The sequence below is a fragment of the Typopeltis vanoorti genome, chromosome 11 (assembly GCF_054136105.1).
Source record: "Typopeltis vanoorti isolate ZY-2024b chromosome 11, IOZ_Tvanoo_1.0, whole genome shotgun sequence".
Taxonomy (NCBI): domain Eukaryota; kingdom Metazoa; phylum Arthropoda; class Arachnida; order Uropygi; family Thelyphonidae; genus Typopeltis; species Typopeltis vanoorti.
The window spans coordinates 55,602,962-55,627,811 of NC_143559.1; the positions used below are offsets into that span (position 1 = coordinate 55,602,962).

Below are 24,850 nucleotides of genomic sequence, written 5' to 3' on the forward strand. Positions count from 1 at the left end.
ATTAAGCAAGCTCTGATGTATTGGAAAAGGCCAGTTGGAGAAGATTGTGAGGAAATGAGAAGAAGAAGAGAAAGACCACAAAAGAATTGGATTGACAACATAAAAGAACTTACAACCTTGAACTTAAATTGCTGAAATAAAGGACAAGATGCCAAGTGGGATGGAGAGCTTTTGTTCACAAGAACACCAAAAGTCGAAATTAGTTGGCAGTATTTATATTTTCATTTTGGATTAATTATACAAAATTATCAAAAATTGTATTTTTCTCCCTTGGCTTTTTGGCATGAATTTAGTTATTTTTTTTAAATATATTAAAAAAGTTTTATCAAATATTTTGAAAAGAATGAAAAAAAAATTTCAGAAGTATGTAATCTATGACCAAATTTATCGAATTTTGAACTTCCGAAAACTTCACAAGAAATAATTAGCATAAAAATCAGACCAAATAAAAATTCATTCATAGCAAGTATATTCTCATCATCAATATCCTGATATGTACCCACAGGGGGAGTGTTCAGGCTACTATGACAACACTATATGATTGAGTTTACATTATTATTAATCTCCTAACAACAGTTTTACTTCAAATTAGTTTTACTCATCAGCGCTCATTTATTGTCGTATTTAAAATTTCATTCTCAGAGGCACTTCTGTCTGAATCAATCCACCAAAACCTTGGTCTTCCTCTGCATCTCTTTCCTTTCACATTCTGTTTAAGTGGCCATACCTTAGATTGACTCTATTCACAAATTTTTCAATGCTAATAATGTCGAATTCCTTTCTAATATATTCATTTTTAATATGATTCTGCTGTCTGTTCAGGTCTCTAGTCTTTGATTAAGTTCTTCATTTCTAATCCAACTATCACATCCATACTTAAAACTGGGTTAAACATTGTATTGTATACTGCTAGTTTTGGTTATTTTCTCTCTTATTCCATATAAATTTATTCAACTGGATCCCCACCATACCAGCTTTACTTATTCTGTTGTCAGTTTCAAAATTTAATTTGCCATCTTCACTAAAATCTGTGCTTAAATATTTTACTTGTTCTGTTGATTCTCCATTTAGAATGCAAATAACGTTTCCTATGTTCCTGCCAATTCGATAATTTTGATTATTTTCATGCCAAATTTGCTATAGTTGTTATGCAACTTAGAGAATCCTTTTGACTTGCACTTGATGTATATAAGAGCACATCATCATCTACGTAAAACAAAGTGTAATATCTCCTATTCTAATATCAGATAACCCATAGAGATGATGATTAAGAATAGAGATAATGTGCATCCTTATCTCATACCTGATTTTACAGCAAACGATCTTCCTGTATTTCCTTTGTTTCTAACTGCTGACTTACAACTTAAATATAGACTGTATATTGCTCTGTATAATGTTCCATTCACCCCCATATAATTGTAGTGTTTTAAAAAGCTTTTCTCTGGGCACATTGTCATATGCCTGTTCCATGTCTACAAAACTTTACAGGTAACTGTCAAATTCCCACAATTTCTCAACTGTTTGTATTAAAGTGAAAATCAGATCTTCACAACCTTCATTTGGCCTGTTCTTCTCCAAGTTTCTCTTCTTTTTCCAGCCTCTCTTCAAGATTGCTTCCATAAATCTTACCTGGAACACTTAGATGGGAACTCCTCTATTCCAGTGATCTGGAATTTAACTTTCTGACCAGGTCTGAATTATGCAATGTAGCTACTGCAAAACTTTTATATCTCCATATACACTATTTACCAATAATTGTTCAGACACTAGCAATTTACAGTTGATACCAGCAGGTGACCCTAATATCAAGTATGTTCACCTTTGGCTTTGATAACCTTCTGCACCCTTTGAAGTAAGTGTTCCACCAATGTGTAGCAGACATCGGTGTAATTTGTTTCCATTCCTCAAAGCAGCACTGAGTTCAGCTGCAGATCGAGGACATGCTACTCTGGACCTCAGTTGCCTCTCCAGTTTGTCCCACAGGTGTTTGATGGGATTGAGGTCAGGACAGTTGTTTAACACCCATCTCTTCATGCCATTCCATAACAGCCACAGCTTTGTGACTTGGGGTATTGCCATCTTGATAGTAACATGGGTCCGTTCCATAAAAATTTCACAGCGCAGGCAGCATCTGATTATCTAGAATATCAAAGTACTCAGCTGCATTCATGAGACATCAACCAGTGGTCCTGCTCCAAACCAGCTGAATGCACCCCACACTATTATGCATTCACCAGGCTACCTCTTCTCCCACATTTTGCCATCAGACTGGAAACAGGTGAACCTTCATTCATCACTCCAGAGTACAGTTTTCCACTGCTCAGTTGTCCAGTTCACATGCTCATTGCACAAAGCCAGATGGGCAGCCTTGTTCATTGTTGTGATGTTCAGCGTGTGTGCTGCTGCTGCTCCTCCTCTGTGGAAATCCAATAAATGGAGTTCTTTTCCTACAGTATTAGTGCTCACCATGGTGTTATTGGTAATCTGGGACTCCTCACGAGTGATCTGTGCCGATTGTATCCGGTTTTTGCGTGCCACCCGTTTTCAATTCTCCTGTCCCTGTCAGTCATTTTCGATGGCTGCCCTGGGTGTTTTCCTGCACTAGCGATGCCAGAACGTCTCCATTTGTTGATTATATTGCCAAACATTGATTTTGGAAGCTCTAGTTGAGCAGCAATGCCATGTATGGACATGTCACCAATGTGATAACCCACAATAACATCTCTCTCAAAGTCACTGAGTTCATGCTGTGTTGCCATACCACCTGTATTCAATTTCTGCTATGATAAAATGCTGCTTCCTACTATCTGTATACCAGTTTTTAGGTTATTAACAAACCTGGAATGTTTCATAACTTCAAATAACAGGGATGTCCAGAGATTTCTTGGTAGATAGTGTATATTGGTCCGCACAGTTAGCCTAGTGGCTTTGCGCTTCGCAACCATATGCCTGGGAAGGAGTGTCCTAGGTTTGATTCCCGTCGACAACGTGAGGAGCTTAAAGATCTTCCTCAGTCATAGCCAAGTTAGCCAGTCTTGGGTGTGGACAGGGTTTTTTCCACCAGTCTATCTGGCGTTTTTCATCCCGCAAGCAGGCAAATCGGCCCCGTGAACACACAGGCTATAGTCATAGGATATATAGTATAGCAAGGAAGGCAATGGGAAACCACCTTGCTCATAATCATTTCCCCAGTGTGGTAGCATATTGCTACCACCCACCAGCTGTATGGCTGAGGGAACAGAATAGAATAGTTGTATATTGAGAATATCTTGTTGAATATCATCAGCTCCAGCTTCTTTTCGACATTTCAAGTTGCAAGTTTTCCCACTTGGTTACACTATAAATTAAAGATGCCAAGAAATTATATTCTTGGTTTAATCCTTTATCTAAGTTAAGCAAACAAAGTTTGCACCTGACGTAACTTCAAGACTGGGCAACTCGTATGTAGAGGCTAATGACTTGCCTTAGTATCCCATAATATCCTATCTATGCGGTATGGGAAGGTGCACTACCTAGACTTCTTTTGACTTTTATTGAGGTCTCATTAGTGAGAGCCAGACCCAAAAGTGATATCCAACCCACTGATGAGATCGGTCTGGGTAGTGACCCTTCCCATAATGCATAATATTGTACATGTCCATTAAGATTATGTGCTTTGCATATGGGATACTAAGGCAAGTGATGTGAAGTCATTAGCCTCTATATGCGCGTTGCCCAGTCCTGAAGTTACTTCTTGTGCAATCTTTGTTTGCTTACACTTGGATAAAGGATTAAATCAAGAATATAATTGCTTGGCATCTTTAATTTACACATTTCAAGTGTTTGATGACTTTTTATCAATACTTGAGGTATAAAAATATGTACTCCTCCTGAAAATTTTCTACTACTGTTCTATTGCTGCTTGTTTTGTTTAACAGTCCTTATAAGAAATTATTCCGGTCATCTAGAATATCCTTATCTTTAATTTTCATTCATTATAAAAGTTTATAATTAAATTATTATATTAAAATTATATAAGTTTAATTATAAAAAAATTTTACAATATTTTTATTGTAAAATTTTTGCTAAGTTTCATAGCCATTGTCAATACTGTTATAGGAAAATTCAAAGAAAAGAACAATTTAATTGAAAGCATGTGATATTATGTGCAATATTGGCTGCAAGAGATAGCTCTATCTGCATTAATAGATATTCAAAATAAATTACAATTAAGTTGATTTAGTTAATTATTTTTAAATTAAAACAATATTTAATTAAATTAAATTAAAAACCTTTTTTTTAAAAAAAAAAAATTTCTCAGGCAAAGAAGCAGTTTGTACTCGTTATGTTTTAAATGCTACATTAAATAATTTCACGAATTTTAGATCTTATATTTCTATCTTCTAAGGCACTTAGTACTGTATCAGTCCACCTAGATCTTATTCTTCCTGTGGGGATTTTTCTTGCCATCCTCGCAAGAAACAAATAAAAAAAACCTTGTTTTGCTGCTAACATTTCCTCTTCCATTCTATTTAAGTGACCATACCACTAACTATCTCTGATTAGCTACCAGTGGAGATTGAATTGCCCACACGAGGTACAAATTCCGGTAATTTCTTCTTGAAGAGGGTTAGGCCGACGGCCATAATTGATTATTTTTTCAATGGTTTTTGCATTATAACTATTTGTACTAAAGGTAGTTCCAATAATTAACAGCTCTTTGTTTAAAAATGAATTTGTAGAACAAATTCACAAATTGCATGAGCTCTGTCAACTAAGGATTTGATTACACCATATTTCTGACAAGGGTGATGATGAGAGTTGGAATCAGTGTATTTACCAGTATTGAGAACTGTAAACTGCCATTTGATTGACATAGAATGAGAACATCCAGAAAAAGAAGACAATTGTTGTCCTCTACTTCTAGGGTATATTTGATTCTTGGGTTGAATTAATTTCTCTAAGAAATTCATGATGATCAAACAAAGAGGAGTTCCATATATAGCAAACACATCATCAACATATCTGTACCAAACCGATGGTTCAGGTGAAAAAAACGGCCGGAATATGTTATTCAAAATGTTTCATAAAATAATTGGCTATAGTTGGAGAAAGGGGAGACTTCCATAGCTGTTCCCTTGATCTATTTATATAGTTTGTTCTGCCATCTAAAGTATCCTGAATTAATTATGAAGTCAAATAATTTTTCACTATCTGGATAAAAGTCTTTGTAAAGCAAATGAATCGTAATTTGTCAGAGTGATATTTGTAAAGAGTGAGACTACATCAGAATTAATGAGATCTGTGGGCTGTAAGGATAATCCCAAAATTTTATTCTTAGAATCTGATGAATTGTTTATGAAGGAAGCAGAATTTTGTAATTGTAGAAAGAAGATTAGATAAATACTTTGAAATTTTATATGTAGGATATCCTATGCAGTTCACAATTTGTTTTACAAATTCTCTTTTGAACAAAGAACTTTATCATCAGAACTACCTTTATTGCAAATAGTTATAATGAATAAACTATCAACAAAAAAAAAATCAGTAATTATAACTAAATAATAAATTACTCGATTTAAAGATTAGTAATTATGACTCTCGTCCTAATCTTCCTGAAGAAGAAATTACCAGTATTTGTATCCCATATGTTAAGGAACTTTCTGAAAAATTAGCAAGATTACTTTATCAGATTAAAATACAAGTTGCTTTCTGTCCAGTTCACAAACTTAATACCTTATCTCACCAAAACACAAATATCCTCCTCTATCTTATCCTGGAGTTTATAGAATTCCCTGCTCTTGTGGCTTATACTATTATGGACAAACTGGTCGATCTGCACAAATTCGTTTGGAAGAACATCAGGAATATATTTTTCTTAATGAACCCAGCAAATCCAGTTTAGCAAACCATGCTTTATCTACAAAACACAGAGTTCAGTTAAACAAAAACCGAAGTGTTACACAAAAGTTACTTTCTTCTAGAAAGACTTTACAAAGAAAGCTATGAAGCACACTTTCTCAGTTTTGAGAAGTTATATTAACTAATACTTACCATTCATGTTCCATAATTGTAATTCAATATTGTTTATAATTTAAAAATAATTAACTAAATCAATTTATTGTAATTTATTTTGAATATCTATTAATGCTATTCTCTTGCACTCGATATATCACAATCTTTCAATTAAATCGTACTTTTTGAGTTTTCCAATAACAGACAATTGACATTTGCTATGAAACTTAGTTGAAAATTTTATGATAAAAATATTAAACATGTTTCTGGTATTAATATTTTATAATGAATTCTTCTGCTCATGTCTTGATTTTCAGACAAATTAAATTTTCATGTCATCTTTATCATCTCTGATTCCTTTTACAGTACTCTTTCCTCCATTTCTATGCTTTTTTCTGATAGCCTCGAGAACATTTTGCCATCTTCCTGATATTTACCTTCTGCATTCTTACTGAAGTCTTCCTGTAACTTTTGTTTAGCTACTTTTTTACATATCTTAGGTCTCCTATATTTTTCACTATATTCTTTTATTCCATCTGTCAACTTATTTGCTAGGAACTTTAGGGATGTTTTCTTCTGTTCCAGGACTGCTTTAACATCTTGTGTCATGTCCACCATGGTGTTCTTATTTTCTGTGCTTGTAGACAACTTCACATATCTTCCTAGCTGAATCAATGTTTTTCTTTAGAGTTTGCCACTGAGACTCCAAGGTTTTGTTCTTGTTTTCAAACTGTTTTATGTTTTTTCCTTTGGTACTGTTTACATAGTTCAGTCTACAGTTTTCCTGTAAAAGCTGTTCAACTTTAATTATTTTTTAATACTCTTACATTCTTTTTTCCAGTGTAATATTCATTTTTATCCTACTTAGTACCAAGTAATGGTCACTTCCAATTTTGAATCTTCTGTACACTCTTGTATTCTAAAATGAGACTTTTCTTAATTCTCTTGTCTTTTCCTGCCTTCTATGTGAACTTGTGCACATCATTATGTTGAAACATGGTGTTAGTAATAACTAGTCAGTCCTGAGCAGAAATTCAGTAGATTCTTACCATTATTATTATCTGTGTCTTTTTTTTTTTTTTTTTTTCAAAATTTCCCAGAACATTCCTCTATGCTTGGTTGGATTCATTTCCTAATCTGCACTTTAGATCTCCAACCTGGATCACTTTTCTATTATCTCTCATGCCAGCTTCCTGCTCTAATGACTCAGAAAAGTACTCCACTTCTTCCTTAGGAGAATTTTCTCTCTGTGTGTGGGGGGGGGGGGGGTACCATTGGCACAGATAAGTTTCATTTTCCATTTGCCCACATATCTCTTCTTGAAATTGCCTTCTAGTTATGAAGTTTATGTTTAGTGTTGAATCTACTCCTTCCTTTCCCTGATTGTTATCTGAATATAACATTCTATACTTATTAGTTAGTGAGAACTCACCTGTTTTTGCCTTCTGTCTTCAGTAATGCCAATTATATCCATGTGGTACTTTTCCAGTTCTTCTGAAAGTTCAATCTCCTTTCCTTATATTGATGATTCCTATCTTTAGTTCTTATGATGTTGGATTTGTTCTTCTTTATCTAGATGTTGAGGAGTTTGTATCAGTAACTGATTTTGCAGTGAATCACATTTGTTCCCTGGCAAAAACAATGGGACCTTGTTTAACTGGGCAACAGCTCAGCTGAAAGGAAATCTCATCATACTATATAATCGCTTATATTTTTAGTTTAAGTCCATCTTTGTTTGTTCATTACCCAGTGAATACCTAACAAACAGGTTGCATCACATGAAGGTGATGATTGGGTATTAAATCAGAAGTCCCCAGTTGGTTCTCCACATTCCTTAAAGGTGATTAGGAGATATCCTCCCAGTTCTTTGGATTTGGTCCTTAAGCAGCCCATGTGATTATATTCTCACTTGTGAAAATATAATGCTTGAATAAATTAGTATCTGGCCTATTTGATTTATTTCTTACTCCCCTTTTTTTTTTTTTTAGTGGATATTTCCATCCATATTTACAACAAATGTTTCTGTGAAAGATTTGTTTGTCTAGTACAGTGCTAGTCCACTACTCTCAAAGTTATGACCTCATACCTACACTGCAAACCTGTTAAATAGATCTTATCCTCATGTCATACGACAGGTATATGCACATTCATCTCTGCTTGTGTATATTAATTTTCTTCTCCATCATAAGTAAGATCTAAACACAATTTGTATCTATATTTGCATGTTTTAAACATCTCATATTGATGCTAAGATAATTAGAATTATACCAAAAGTGAAAACTGCTTATCTTATATAAATAAATCTATTCATTTGAAAAGTATAGTGCTCTCAATTATAAATAAATATTGCAGCTAGAGAAGGGATTATCCAGCTTAAATATGAAACAAATCATTCATCATAGTACTGGTCTCTGTTCCTCCACATGAATACACATCTACTTTTGGTTATGTCATGGCCACCCCATTTTTCAATCACATTTTTGAGACAGGAGTGGAATGACTTGTTTGGGTTGTTTTCAGTGTAACTTAGGGAATAAAAAACAGGTACTATAGTGAGATGGTTAAACAATTAACTAACTGAAAAAACTTAAATGACAACTGTTTTTGCTTTGAGTATCATAAAGCATTGTCACTACAAAATCATCTTTAGCATTATGAATAATGCCACTAGAAAAATTAAAATAAGATATTTAATAATTGCTGTTATTTAGTGGATGTCAAGCTAGCATCTACAGAGTGCAAAGAACTTGTCACGATACATAAACAATGTTCAGGAGTGTTGAAAATCATTCGAATTGTTTCCAACACATAAGAATCAGTGTTATTGCAGTACTCCTTAATGTTGAATTAAAAAAAAAAAAAGGCCAGGCTTGGCCGAGTGGTTAGCGTATCTGCTCTCCAGCCAAAAGGCTGCAGGTTCGAATCCCGCCATGGGCATGGATGTTAGTCTGTGAAAATACTAGTGGTGGTCGGCAATAGATGGCATTGATGTATATGATGAAGGTAGTTGCGGTTGGTGAAGTGTGGTGGAGAAGGAGAGTTGTAGAGTAGGTACCCTCTCTCGATGAGTCTTTGGACTCCCTGGAGGTGTTATGTAATAATAATAAAATGTTTTCAGTAAATTGATGCAGCCATGCTTATTAAGATTAGGGGGGGGGTACAGATCTGCCTGTCTTTACAATAGTATCTCAGTTGCAGGTACAGGTCACTTTATCTGCTGATAGATAAGGTAGAGTATGGAGGTTGTCCTGTGAGTGGTGGATGGTTACTCGTTTTGATGGTGGTTTGAATATGCTGTGCAGGTTATATTTATTTAGTACTTTAGCTTTTTCAGATATATCATGGATATGAGGGATAGGAATAGGTTTGTTGTGGTCTTATATAAATAGGAGAGGATTAGCAGGTGCATATGATATTTTCCCCTCTCTCTCTCTCTCTCTTGTAGTGGTTTAACCAGTGGTGAGCTATGGAAATTTTAACAAAGGGCTCGCATCGTCAAGAAAAAAAAAAAAAAAACCGAACTTAGCTCTTATAATACTTATATTGCGACTTTGTAGAGCTTCTGACAGATATGATAATTCCTATAGGATATTAATCATTAATGCTAGATCTTTCAAAAATTCCAAATTGAGAAGTCGGTTTAAAAAGCCATTATATTTATCATTCGATAAAAAATGCTTGCATAAAGCTGGGTAATTTCTCCACAAAGCAAGAGCTGTTCTTAAACTGTAAGCTGCACATCGTGGTCCAAACACACAGCCGATCTTTGAAATTTCGATACCAAAGTCTTTTCCAATCATATTTAATTCTCGTTGATTTTTTGGTGATTGATGATAAAAAGCATATAATTTATCCATAAATATTTCAAAATGATTTATTTCTTTAATGTTTTTTTATCGAATCATCTAATGTTAAGTGTAAACGATGAGCGTAATGCCAAATCACAACATTGAGAAATGTTTGTAGAAGTTGGATTGCAATACGTGATTTGTTTCGTAACATTACACTAGCTCCATCAGAACAAAATGCAATGAAATGATTTTTTATATAGTTATCAGAAAATCCATATGAATTTAAAGTAGCAATTATAGTAGCATGTATACATTCCACTGTGGTATTTTCTAGTTCTACAAGATTATTAAACAAGAAGAACAAGGGGCTTGCAAATTTGAGAAAAATTTAACAAAGGACTCGCGCGAGCCCCTTATAGCTCACCACTGGGTTTAACCCATTTGCTAAAAATGTGTGGCACAGGTAGTTGACTTCTCTAATAAAGAGCTCATGGAGAATATTTTTTTTGGAGTCTGGCATTAAAGCACACCTGGTGACATCACTAAATATGTTTATAATTTACTGAAAATTTGAAAAACAGCATTTTATTACCAGCTCCAACCTAGCAGTTGTAAGTTTTTTCTTTTTATCCTACATTAGAAGACACGGAAAAGGGATTTTTGTTTTCATCCGTCCATTACAATTCGAATGGTTTCCAATTGACTTCAGTTTTATTGTCAGTATATTATAGCAAGCTGTTTGTGCTCTGAAGATGAGGATTTGAAATATACCTAAATTTTTTGTCCATATGGTGTTGTGTTAATACTACTACCTAATTTAAGATGAAATGGCCTGTGTAGCTCAGTGGATGTGGCGTTTGCATACCACGGCGCTTGGCCGCACGAACAAAGACTTGGTTTCGAGTCTAGTCGGTGACTAGAGGAAATTTTTCTAAGCCTTTTTTCGACCGGTTCCCGAGTTAGTCGATCCCTGGCACGGGCAAGCAGGTTTTTCCTCGCGGAAACTCGGGTTTTTCGTCCTGTAAACTCAAGAAAATTGACCGTAGAACCCACATTACAGACATTAAATATATTGTGTTAGGGTTAGGGACCACGAGATGGTGGCACATTTGAGCCGTCTCTCTTCACTGTGTACCGCTTAATTAGTGATAGCCTTGGGCCATCTATCTCTGATTGGTACCAGTGGAGATTGAACTGTCCACTCAATCTCCAAAAGTTAGATAGGGCTAAAATGGCCTCGCCTACTCCCGTATACGGGAATAAAAAGGCATTAGCTGATTTTTTTTTTTTTAGAATTTAAGATGAGAAACTGTCAACGTCTAAGTCTGTTTGCATGTTAGTGCAGAAGCTAACAGAACAGAAAATTAAACTGCAAGTTATTTCTCACTGTCATACCTATCTGCAAAATATTCCAATTACCACTCAAACTTTCCTCTTGGCTTTACCTGAATGTTTATCAGTTCCTGTTTATGCATACTTTACTTAACCATGTGGAAAAACTTTCAACAAAAATTAACAACTTTTACCTGGAGACAAGAAACAGTTTTTCCACATGGTTAAGTCTACCTGGCCATCCAGCTCAGACGTTTATATACATTGACTGTATTCACATTATAAAGCCACATAAATCTAGGTTAGATGCTGGTCATGGTATTTTTAGGATAAATGTACACCTATTTGCACTTAAAAGATATTGAATACACATAGTTATAATAGTTGCATTTGAATTTTAGTCTTGTACTGATGGTGCTTTAAGATACTCAAAAGTGAAATATCTGTGGTCCACTTTTTCTTGTCTCCAGGTAAAAGTTGTTAATTTTTGTTGAAAGTTTTTCCACATGGTTATACTATAAATTAAAGATGCCAAGAAGTTTTATTCTTGGTTTAATCCTTTATCCAAGTGTAAGCAAACAAAGTTTGTGTGTGAAGTTACTGCCTGCACAAACTTTGTTTACTTATACTTGGATAAAGGATTAAACCAAGAATAAAACTTCTTGGCATCTTTAATTATTATTATTAAGACAGAACTCCAGGGAGTCAGAGACTCATCGAGGGAGGCCACATACCACACTCGCCAACTATTATACTTATTCTTGAATTCATTCACACTACTCGCAACATCCAATGGCAATCCATTCCAATCATGCACCACTCTCTGAGAGGAAAATCTAGCCCTCACCCTCTTCTTAGCAGTCTTCATTCTCAGCTTCCAAGGATTCCCTCTTGTCCTTTCTCCACCCTCCATAAATTGAAAAATTCCATCAATTGAAATCCTGTATGACCCTTTAAGAAGTTTGTAAGTCTCAATCATATCACCCCTCTTTCTCCTGTTTGCTAGTGTCTGCAGTTTACAAATTCTCAATCTGTCTTCATAATCAGTATCTCACAATCCTGATATCATTTTTAACATGCTCCTTTGTATTCTATCCAATATATCAGAATCACAACTGAAACCAGGAGACCAGACCTGCACCCAATAGTGAGGTCTTATCAAGGCCTTGTAAAGAGACAAAATGACATTCCTTATCTTTACCTGTGAATGTTCGTTTAAACATTACTATTATCTTTTGAGTTGTATTTGCAATCTTTGCCACATGGCCTCTGAACTTCAACTTCCTATCAAGGTAGTACAAAGTGTTCTACTTTGAGTATCATCCCCTCCCCCTTGCATGCAACTCATAAGATCCTTAGCCTCATCAGTTTGTTCTAGCATAATCCCACCAATATAATACAACATTGGATATCTAATCATGCCGAAGTGAATGACCTTACATTTACTGACATTGAACTGACAAGCATTTTCCCATGTCCATAATTCCAGTCTATTTAAATCATTCTGCAAGTACTGCATATCAGCAGCATTCCTGATTACCCTACCTATCTTTGCATCATCACCAAATAGCTGTATGTCGCTTGTCAAACCCTTCCAAATCTCATTAATGTACAGACTGAATAACAGTGGACCAAGCACTGATCCTTGTGGTACACCAATGGTTAACTTAAATCGTGCAGATTTGATATGTCGGTCAGCAATCCTCTTATCCAAGCTAATATTCTATAATCCAAATCCACACTCTCCAGTTTATGCAGAAATCTACCATGCTGTATTCTGTCTAAAGCCTTGGCAAAATCCAAAAGTATCATGGTATATCCATTTCCCTTGTCTAGTTCAAAGGTAACATTGTTATAGAATGTGAGCAAGTAGCTAAAACATGAATTTCTAAATATATAGTTTTAAATGATCAGTAATTCATTATTCTGCTAATCATACTTCAATCACACCTCTCACTCCCTGAATGATAACAAGAGTAAGCATGAATTTCAAGACCAGCATTCGCTCCTGATGGCATTGGATATCTAATCACACCAAAGTGCATAACTTTACATTTACTGATATCCATTTTCCCATGCCCACAATTCCAGCCTATTCAAATCATTCTGCAAATAATGCATATCACCAGCATTCCTGATTACCTTACCTATCTTTGCATTATCAGCAAATAGTTGTATGTCGCTCGTCAAATCCTTCCCAATATCATTAATGTACAGATTGAATAACAGTGGACCAAGCACTGATCCTAGTGGTACACCACTTGTTACCTTAAACCTTGCAGGACTTGCATCCCCCTTATGCCACTTTTTGATATCTGTCAGTTAGCCATCCTCTTATCCATGTTAATATTCTATAACCCAAACCTTTTATCCAGTTTACGCAAGCGTCTATCATGCAGTATTCTGTCAAAAGCCTTATCAATATCCGAAAGTATCATGGTGTATCCATTCCCCTTGTCTAGTTCAATGGTAACATTGTTATGGAATGTGAGCAAGTTGCTAAAACATGACCTTCATTTGGAAATCATTTGATCATTGTAAAGATTCACTGTCAACCCATTTCTGAATGCGGGCCCTAACCAATTTTTCCGAAATCTTCACCACCACTCCTGAGATACTAATTGGTCGATAGTTGGATACATTGGTCTTGGCATCACTCTTGTGCAATGGAATTACCATACATTCCTTCCATTCCTGCAGAATTTTCCCTGTTCTGAGACTCATATTAAACAGCCTGGTCAAAGGAATGGCCAGTTCAGCTGAACACTCTTTTAGCACATGTGCTGATATCCCATCAGTACCTATTGCTGAATTCTTATTCAATTTGTGCAACAGCTCTAATACCTCACTTTCATACACCTGGGTTTCTTCATACAGTGAAGAGGTAGCAGTGAGCTCAATGTTGCATACACCAGGTTGATAGCTTTTAACAAAATGTACACTCATTAGCTGAACAACTTGTTCTCCATCTATAACCCTTACCATCTGGATGTAGAAGTGTTATCCTTTCATTTTCATTATTTCTTTTATTTGCAGCATATCAGTAGAATTCTTGTGGGTTGTCTTTAGCACGGGGAGCTAGTTTCTTTTCATACCCAGAATTTTCTTTCTGCACAACACTTATGACTATTCTAGCCTGCTTTTTATAATGTTCAATAATCCTTATGCACTCTGTATTCCTTCTACATCGTCCTTTTCTTACGAATCTCTTGTTTCATATGATCAGACATCCATTTACTCCTATCCTATTTATTTTTCGATCTCTCGGGACACGTTCTGATATCACATCATTTAAGTATTGTTTAAATTCTTCCCATGCACTGTCGATATTCTTTCCATCCAGCAACCGATCCCATTCCACTGAACTCAGTATACTCCTCAGTTAGTCATAATTTCCTGTTTTGTAGTTCAACATGTAACCTTTTCTAAATGGAATATTCATAAACTTAGTTACTTCCTAAGTGAGTACCGCATGATCACTGTCACCAACTGGAGGCAGAATATTCACGTCTTTAACTGAAACACCCTTTAACACTATAATCAAATCTAACACTCTTTGACCTCGAGTTCCTTCTGTCACATGCTGCTTAAGGAAGTTGTTCTACATCTCAATAAATGCATTTTCATTCTTCTCATGAGAATCTACCCAATCAATATTTGGATAATTAAAGTCTCCCATTATGATTACTCTTTTTGCACTCATCTTTTCTATTTGTTGATGCATTTCTTCATCACTAGCAACTGATTCACCAGGTGTGTAACAATACCACACTATGTAAATGATCTTGTTAGATTCCACCTGACACCAGATGTCTTCAAACTCACTGCCACATGAAATATTGTTAGTAGTAGTAGTAGTACAATCATAGGTCTCAAGTCTAACTGGATTCAAGTCATCTGATATCATTGCTAGCATGTCCCCTCCTCTCCTGTCCTCTCTATCCTTCATAAAAATACTGTACCGTTGACACTCGATACCAGTTGGTATGCCTGATTCTGATAGCCAGGTCTTACTAATACCTACAATCCGAGCTCACAACATATTGACTAAGGCAAAAACTCTACCCCTTTGTTTCTGATACTCCTAGCATTCGTATACAGACATAATAATCTATCTGCTTGTTCTTTTGTATAGCCTTGTCTGCAGTCTGCCTGACACAATTGGACAACTTGCAGAACTCTATTCTTCTCTAATTCCTTATACATGTAGACATCTTTGCACATGTTTGATGGGTCTGAACTGGAGGAACACAAAGCTGAAATTGTTCTCTCCTCGTCAACATTTCAATGACAAAGCCCATTCCCGTCATTAACACAGTTATATAACATTGCTGCTCTTACACTCACATTCACACCATTCTGGAATACTGGGAATACTTACTAAGAATTTTAAAGGGAATACTTGCTCCCTTTAAAATTTAGTTTCCTTGACTCTGTGTTAGGTCTAATACCAGTTATTTGTTTTTCTAGACTGCTGATACCAAATGCATTTAGGTGTAGACCATCCCTCTCATACAAACCAATTTTCCCTCAAACTCACTCCACACATCCAAAAATTCATATCCATTCCTTCTACACAGCCTACACATCGAATCATTTGCTGTCATAGCCCTTCTTCTTAATTCATTTTTATCACAGTGAGATAAAATACTGCTGATTTTCACTTTCTCACGCTTCACTTTCACCTCTTCCAACAACACATGTTCATATCCTCTCTCTCATATTGAATGTATTGCCAGTTAAGTCGTTAGTACCTACTACAACTATGATTTTGTTTACTTTTCTTTTCTGTTTTTGAAATTGCTTCCTTTATATTCTTAATTTTCGCCTCCAGTGTAGTGTATGTATAGTATATGTTAATTATTTTTTTAATTATAGAAAACTCTCTCTCTCTTACACACACACACACACACACACACCATTGCACAATAAAGAAATTGGTACAAAACCAGTTTCACTCACAGACTATATTTCATTAGTTAGTACATTTTGTTGTGAGAATGCCCATTGGTTAGAAAAACCTGCATTCTTAGATGGGATTTCACCGATGATTCTTGAAACATTTTGTAAAAGTTTCAGATCGGATATTTTTGTTGCTTAGTAACTGTTCATTGGACTGCTCATAGAGAGACCACACATTAAAACCAACAAGAATTAGTTTTATTGAAATAACAATAATTCCAAAGTTTGTTAGATTACAGCATGCATTTGATTCAGCCAAAGCACATAATAATTTTTGCTCCTGACGATGCAAGTGTGGTGTCTTACAAATATAGTCAGGTTTATTGTTATTTTAATAAAACTAATTCTCTTTACACAATGTATGGTCACAATATATACCACAATAATTACACAATATATACCAACAATTTAATGAACATTTATAAGAGCTTTTCATCATGCTACTCTTATGTGAACCTCCATAGCTCAGTCGGTATAGACAAACCCCTTTGTTCGAAGACCTGGGCTCAATTCCCGTCCAAGACATGAGGAGCCTTTATCTAGTCTCTTTCGACTAAAGGTGAGTTAGCCGGTCTCGTACAGAAGTTAGGGTTTTTCATCCCCCAAAACAGGCAAACCAACCCATGGACACACCAGGAGGCATAGGGCTAACTACCTTATCCTCGAAGCGGTTTTGGTTTCAAACTATAATAGGCCATGCCTAATATGAACATAATGGGCCACTAGGCCTAAATACAGGACAAATACAAAAAATACTCATGTAAAAATGGCAGTTTTCCTACCTGCTAAACAGGCATATCAGAAGAATGTATACAGTTATTGCAATATTCCTCTTAGTTTTACAGCCCATGTGTACATGTGAAACATTTTGTGAACAAGGTTTTAGTCTCAGCAGGCTAAATGTGTGCAGTAGCCTTTGCTCACAATAACCAGTCACAAGCTACAAACTCTTAATTTTAAATGCCTAAAATTGGTGGCAGCATCTTTTTTAAAAGACTTTGTATACTGCATGGTAAATATCTCTTTAAGAGAAATCTAAATGCTTATTCTTTCAGCTGCTTAAATATTGTATATACGTCCAGTTTAAATTCAAATTATGTCACATTTGTATACCCACTCAAATCTGAACAAATTTGTCATTCTTTTCCACTTTACTTTCGACACCAATTTTGAGGATTTAGTTGCACTATAGCAGCGTCTAGTTAAAACGTGTAAAATGGAATGGGCTGCAGTAATATTGAAGAAATGATTAAATAAAATAAGTGACAATTACGATTTATCATAATTTTTTTTTATAGTACATTCAAAAATTATTGACTGCAAATTAGAAATTCTGAAATCAGAAATGCACAGTTATTAGGTATGTACACTCCCTTTTTGACCAGTGTTCACATGCTCAGCTTAGATTAATCTGTGCTGCAGAGATTGTGTAAATAGGATTAATAATGTATCCTCACGTGAATTAGGTTTATCAGTAGTTGAAATTTTTCCAACATTTTTCAAAATTATCAATTAAATAAAACTAAATCACATCACAGTTTATCAAACATTGGAAGGTTCAAAATCTTAAGATCAGGATTTGTGAAAATTATCTTGTGTCTTAAGTTTTTGAAATCAAAGATTATGAACTGTCAGATAATAAAGAGCTCATTCAGGAATTCTCAAAATGTGTGTTCTTTGATACATCCAAATCTCTTTCTATAGGGTACGTGTTAGGACCATCATTATCAGTTGCATCAGTCTTGAGACTGGTAGCTCAGCAGCAATTTCCTCCATTCTTCTCTGTCATTGGCTTTCTTCTTAACCTCCTGGTAACTCCTCAAACCCGTGCTGTCTTTGACTTGGTCAAGAAAGCTTTTCCTTGGTCTGCCTCTTCTTCTTTTCCCCTCTATTTTGCCTTCAGTTATTCTTTTCACATGTCCATCGTGTCGAAGTATATGTCCAAACCACCTATCCCTTCTAATTTTGATCGATTTAATTAGAGTTCTTGTTTCATGTATCTTTCTCAGGACTTGTTGGTTTGATTTTTTTTTTCTGTCCATTTTATTTTGTTCATGTGGCGCCAGCACCACATTTCAAAAAGCTCCAATCTTCTCTGCCTAGAATCCAGGTTTCACATCCATACAGTGCAATGCTCCATATCAATGTCTTTACTAATTTTTTTTTTTCAATTGTAGGTTAAGGTTTCCTCTTAAAATGCTTTTCATCTTAGAGAATTGGGCTTTTGCGTTGTTTATTCTTGATCTTATGTCTTCTCTTGTTCTGCCATCTTCTGTTATTAGGCTTCCTAAATATTTAAAGCTCTTCACTTGTTTTATTTGTTCCCCACTGATGTCTATATGCTCTGTATTGATAGGGATTTTGCCTGTAACAATGATTTTAATCTTATCTGTGTTAATTTTCATTTTATATTTTTCAAGGTTATTATTTAGTAATTCTAGCATTGTTTTTAACGTTCTTCTGTTTTCTGCTACAAGGGCTATGTCATCAGCAAATCTTATACACATGACTTGCTCACCATTTATCTTTATGCCACTATTTATTTTATCTTTAGTTTCCTGAATGGCCTTTTCAATATATAAATTAAATAAAAGTGGGGAAAGTATACATCCTTGTCTTACTCCACTCCTTCTATTTATTATTTTCTCCTTATCATTGATTTTAATCCGTCCATTTTGATTTTTGTAAATTTGATAAATTATTTTCCTATCCCTCAAATCTATGCCAATATTAGTTAGACAACTTAGGAGTATTTGCTGGTTTACTTTATCAAACGCTTTCTCTAAATCAAGGAAGCAAATGTAAGTATTTTGACTAAGGTCTAATCTTCTCTCTCTATTATTGTTCTTAAACAGAGTATTGTCTCTTTTGTTCCTTTATTCTTTCTGAATCCAAATTGGTCTTCATCCAATAGACAATCTATTTGTGAATAAATTCTATTTTGAATAATTTTTAGCAGAATTTTGCTAACATGTGGGATTAAAGCTATTGTTCTAAATTGGCTGTATTTGTTTGCATTATTCTTTTTTTTGGTATTGGTATTATGGTTGATTTCATAAACTCCTTTGGTATTTCTCCTCTATCATAGATTTGGACTATTAATTGATAGAGTAAGGGTTTTGTCTCATCACCTAGATTTTGTAGCAGTTCTATAGGAATATTGTCTACACCTGGACTTTTTCCCTTACTCATTTCGGACAGTGCGTTATCAAATTCTTCTCGCATTATTGGGGATCCTAGATTATCTTCATTTTGATTGTCTATGCTGATATCAACACCAAGTTCACCGCCATTATAGAAATTTTCAAGATAATTCTTCCATTCCATTAATATATCCTCAGATTCTATTAGTTATTTTCCATTTTCATCTTTGATGGCATTGTTTTTGCTTATTAAATTTGAAAGTCAGTTTATTAATTTCTTTATAGGCTTTCTCTGTGTTTTCTTTTTTAAATAATTCATCTATGTTATTACACTGTTCTTCTAGGTATTCTTTTTTGACTTGTCTACATTTTCTTGTAATTTGATTTTTAAGATATTTGTATTTGGCCACATCCTCTTTAACAGCATTTTTATATTTTCTTCTTTCATCCATAAGGCCAAGTATTTCATCTGTTATCCAATGTTTTCTTTTTTCTTTTTCTGCATTTTTCAATAATAGATTTGATGAATTTGTAATTAACTCTTTAATCATATTCCATTGGTTTTCAATATTATTCTGACTATTTGTTTTCTGGAATGTTATGATCAGTTGCCTCTTGGTATCCTTTCTTTACTCTTTAATTTTTCAAGGTTCCATCTTATTGGTTTATATTTTTGGATTCGTTTCCGATGTTTCAATTCTGTTTTCATTAAGACAAGGTTATGGTCACTATTAATGCGGTACCTGGATAGCTTTTGCAATTTTTTATTTGGTTCTGTATCTTTTCTTGACCAATATATAGTCTATTTGATATCTATTTGAATCCCCAGGCACTTTCCAGGTATATCTTCTTCTTTTTGGAACTTGAAATAGTGTATTTGCTATAACTAACTGTTTTTGTGTACGAAATTCTATTAATTGCTTTCCTCTTTCATTCCTACGTTCAAGACCAAATCTTCCTGAATCATTATCATTGCTCTCTTCTCCCACTATAGCATTCCAATCTCCCATTATTATTGTGTTATCTCTGTCTTTAAAGCTGTTCCAGATTTCTTCTATTTCTTCATCGCTATGTTGTGATGTTGGCATGTAGACCATTATAATATTGAGGTTTACTGGTTCATTTTGAATGCTTATCGCCATGATTCTGTCACTATGGTTAATTATTGTAGTGATTAACTTTCCAACTTTTTTATGAAGCATTATTGCAACACCTGACTCTCCCTTCTTTTGTCCTGAATATATTATCCGAAATTCTCCAATCCAGAAATCACCCTGTCCCTCTCATCTCATCTCACTAATGCTCAGAATGTCTATTTCAAGTCTTTCCATTTCTTTTTTCACATTTTCTATTTTACCTGGTTCTAGCAGTGTTCTTGCATTCCATGTTCCAATATTCAGCTTATTTCTTGTCTTCATTTTTGAATAAGTACCAAGATTTCATTGGCTGTTGACCCAAGAAGCCTGGTTACTTCTCCTGCCGGGCATGACTCCTTCAGTGAAGGCTGCATTGTCGATCTTGACTTCATTTTTAACTTCCATTGCTGCTTTTACTTGGGAATGTAATGTGGTGGTTTCCCCTTGCCTTCCACATTGCAGTATTGTAACATATATGCTACAAGAGGTTAATACAAGTAGCGCTGCTGCTCACTACTATATTAGTGGTTAGTTGAAAGAGGAGGAAACACCCCTAGCCCTCAAGTACTCTAATAGCTTCAGGGAGAATGGAGGACCTCCTCCTGGAGTTAGTAAGCAAGAAAAGAGACAGATAGAAAGTTTTAAGTAAAGAATCCTCATTAGGAAGAATGTTAGTATGAGGGGAGAAGCAGAAAGTGGAAGAGTTAGAGAAAAGTATGACCAAAAGCTTTAAAATAGATCATACTTAGCTCTGGGACCCCAGGTTAGCCATGCCGGTGCCTGCAAGTCGCAAGCCCCATAGGGATGTTAGGACCATAGGAATAATTTATTATATTGGAAGAATTGCTATAGTAAATTTACTTTAAGTTAGCATTGGTACTTTGGGCTTTAGCCAGAAAATTTTGCATTTACTGTAGTGAGGAAGTGAGTTTTTCTGCAGTGGTGTTTGCTTAATAGTTAATGTTGTGACTTGAAGATATTTTGCCTTTATTCATTGTGCTTTTTTACTACTATTTTTTTTAATCATTTAAAGAATAAATCCTCCCTCCACACACATAAACATTACATATTGAGCTTGAGTAATGCAGTATGTATTCAAGAAAATTAAGCTTTAATATTAATGTTTGAATATGTCACAAGACTGTTTTGGTATCTGCTGAAATAAGCGTGAATCCTGATTCATAGAAACATCATGAAAAAAGATTATGCTTTTCAAATATGCAGTGGGTAACTAAACATGTATGAGCCTAGTTCCAACATTCAGATTAAAGTTTAAATTTTCAGTGCAGTGTCAGTTTTCAAAAAATAAATATTTCTTAGGTTTTAATTATAGTTGCCAGAATAAATACTAGCTTAAACTAGGTAACCAGCGATACATGATTTCAACATAACTGAAGCATATGATTTTTTTGCAGGGATGCTAGAATGAATTGGCAATGATCACAGGAGCCCAGCTGTTCCAAAGCTATCAGTTTGTTGTAAAATCAGTCACACAGGAAGATATACGTTGATTTTGCTGTGTTGATTTATACAGCAGTACACAGTTATATATTAATATGAGGTGATATAAATTTTTGCCATGTTTTTATTTCACTTTTTGTTTATATTTGTATGCTACCTAGTCTTGTCCATTGTACAGTTATAGCAGCTGGCTTTACTTTGATCTATAACCAAACAATAAACTTTGATCTTTATGAACACATTTATTTTCTAGTATGAACAGTATGGGGGGAGAAAAAAGTAAATAAAAAATACTCATATACCCACCCAACAATATTAGTAAAATGAATGAGCATAATTGCTGGTTATCGGGTTTTACTCTGATCATCTTTATTCCATATACATTCATATCCACAGACACACCTACTTATAGTATATTAGCTGTCAAGAATTCTGTAGACTTGTGTTCAGGAATAATAATAATAAAAAAAAGGCATTTGATTTGGGTGTCATGGCTAAGATTCCAGTCATAACACCTGACGCTTATCTATAGGATCAACCATGCGTGGCCGACCAATGTGAGCCCTTCTGTTGAAGTCTGTTCATGGTTAATCCAGTTCTGATACAACTTCTGATACAGTAGTATGGGAACAACCAACAAGTGCAGCTGTTTCAGAAATACTGGCACCAGCCATCTGAGCCCCCAGCTCTCTGTCAGCAGTCAAATTGGCTTACGTCACCATGTTTTCCCATGACTGGCAAATGTTTACTGATTATGTAAATGTGCGGGCCCATTTATAGTAGCCGCACGTGATGTTGATATCACGTGGTACTTCGTTATCGTGCCAAATATGTAAATTGGAGTGGATGTTCCTAATGCAAATCTAACTCTGTGTACTTGTTGAGATTCATGCTTTATAGCTGGTTCTGATTCCAAAGATGTCTTCCAAAGCTGATTCCAAAGGTGCTGATCTCACAAACTAAATAGCTGGTGTTTAGTTTGCTTCCATTCAATCCACAGGATAAAATTATGTGTGTGTGTGTAGTGACAAGCTATTTGAGGCTGTTAGGGCTTTATAAATAAGAGTAAGAACTGATGGACCAAACTTTGCCATAATGATGTACCATACATATTTCTTATATTCTTCAAGGTTTGTCTGTAGTAGGTTGAGTTGCAGGCACAAGGCACTTTACACACTTATAAATGTGTCAAAAAGGTGGAATTTGTCAAGAGGGTTTGTCTGATTTAAAAATGACATTAAAATTATATTTATTTGACATTTTAGCCATCTTTTTCTATGTACATACATATATGTATCCTGGATAAAAATGATGAGGTTTGAAAATGGGAATGCAGTATTTTATCTCTTTTATAGGGATTCTAGATATTGACAGAAAATTTCTCTGCAACAAATAACCATTGCTCTGTGCTTCAGCATTTTAACAATTCCATATTGTTGGAATGAATGTTAGTATGGGTATTCATGTAGGTGAAAATTCAACCCCCCCCCTCAGGCCATGTGGTCGAGTAGCAAACATATCTGCTTAGTGCAGCTGACTAAAGATTTGAGTATAACTTTGTTGAAGGCTGTGGCCTTTAAGTGTTACTTTTAGAAATTGGTTTACGAAAGGGGGTGAGGAGAAGAGTTCATTACAATCATACAGGGGAGTCTATCAGTCTCTGGTATCATAATGGTATTGGATTTGTGATGTTTTATTGTTTTCTAAATCTAGAGTAGTTGGTCTCAGTAAAGCTTCAGTTTGTTAATGATTTCAAGAAGTATTTTTTTTTGCAATCTCTGATCCTTTCTCTTTTTATTTTATTTTTATTTGCTTACGCTGGCCTGGTTGGCCAAGTGGTTAGTGTATTTGCTCTCCATCCAAAAAAAAAAGGCTGCTGGTTCGAATCCCACTGTGGGCATGGATGTTAGTGATTGTCTGTGAAAATACTAGTGGTGATGGTGGTGTTGGTGTAGTGTGGTTCATTGTACATTGTGGGTGGTGGAGATAGAGAGTTGTAGAGTAGATGTCCTCCCTCATTGGACTTTGGACTCCTTGGAGGTGTCAAGTAATAATAATAATTTCTTATGATTTTTTAGTAGAATCTTGATCTGTAATTTCTTTCTTTTTTGGAGATTATTGCTTTTGATATGGTAAGTGTGTTAGCCATATCCATACATTGTTAGAAACTTTGGAATTGATCATAACTCCATTTCCAATGTTCACCATTATTTTTAAGTTGTGCTGCACTTCTTGGAGTGATAGCAACGATATTACTTGACTGAAGTCATCAGTAACTTCATCTGTTAGTAAAAGTGATATGTTCATAGTTGTGCAAACTTGGGAAGAGGCTTTTCTCATGAAATTGAAGATAGTAAGTAGTTGTTTGTATTCTCACTTGCAAAGCCTTGATAAAAATTAACTCATATGAAGGGTGTATAGACTGCTTCCATTTACTAAAAGTTAATACTGAAGCAGTTCTGCCTACTTCTTTTTATAAATGAATTGGTGTTAGACACTTTTTAGAGAGTGTTTAAATTTTACCCTAAATTCAGCCCTTGAGGATTATGATAGGCCATCATAAATACTGATGTAGGAAATCATTTAAGTACTGGTTTGAAATCATTCAAAATATCACCATCTTAATAAATTATATTTATTTTTTTCTTGTGGCACTGTGTGATTATCTATCCCACTATCTATGATCAATGAAATATATCACCCATCTAAATTTCATATCCATATTTATTTCAGTGTCATTGGCCACTTCACATCCATGTTTAGCATGATGGGAAAACTGTGTTATAGTCAGTAATGTGGTTAATGCAGTTTGTATAAACTGCATTAACATTTTCCTATGTTGATTGTCAAAAATTCTTTCTTGCGGTTAAGATTTGTTCATTTAAGTTTCTTCATCTATTTTAAAGAAATGTTATTTTATTTTATGTTTTTGTTGTTTAACATAAATTCCAACCCACAGCTCTAGAGACTGAACACAGGACTTCATCAAGCTGCTTTAGGCCACCAGTAAGTTAGGTGGTAGTCTCACACA

At 34.9% G+C, this 24,850-nt stretch overlaps 1 protein-coding gene across 4 annotated transcripts in view; it reads left to right on the forward strand.

Moving 5' to 3' along the window:
- Nucleotides 1–24,850, forward strand: part of LOC150101595 (uncharacterized) — a 427,246-nt gene that overhangs the window by 314,817 nt on the left and 87,579 nt on the right. For 3 of the 4 annotated variants that reach the window (XR_016549078.1, XR_016549080.1, XR_016549079.1), the window contains exon 18: nucleotides 21,774–21,919. Coding sequence is in view for 1 of the 4 variants with exons in the window: in XM_090400964.1 (XP_090257090.1) it covers nucleotides 21,774–21,782 (9 nt within the window). In the remaining 3 variants the exon portion in view is untranslated. Of the gene's footprint in view, nucleotides 1–21,773; nucleotides 22,061–24,850 lie in introns of those variants that run through there. The other variant, XM_090400964.1, reaches the window with a different exon arrangement.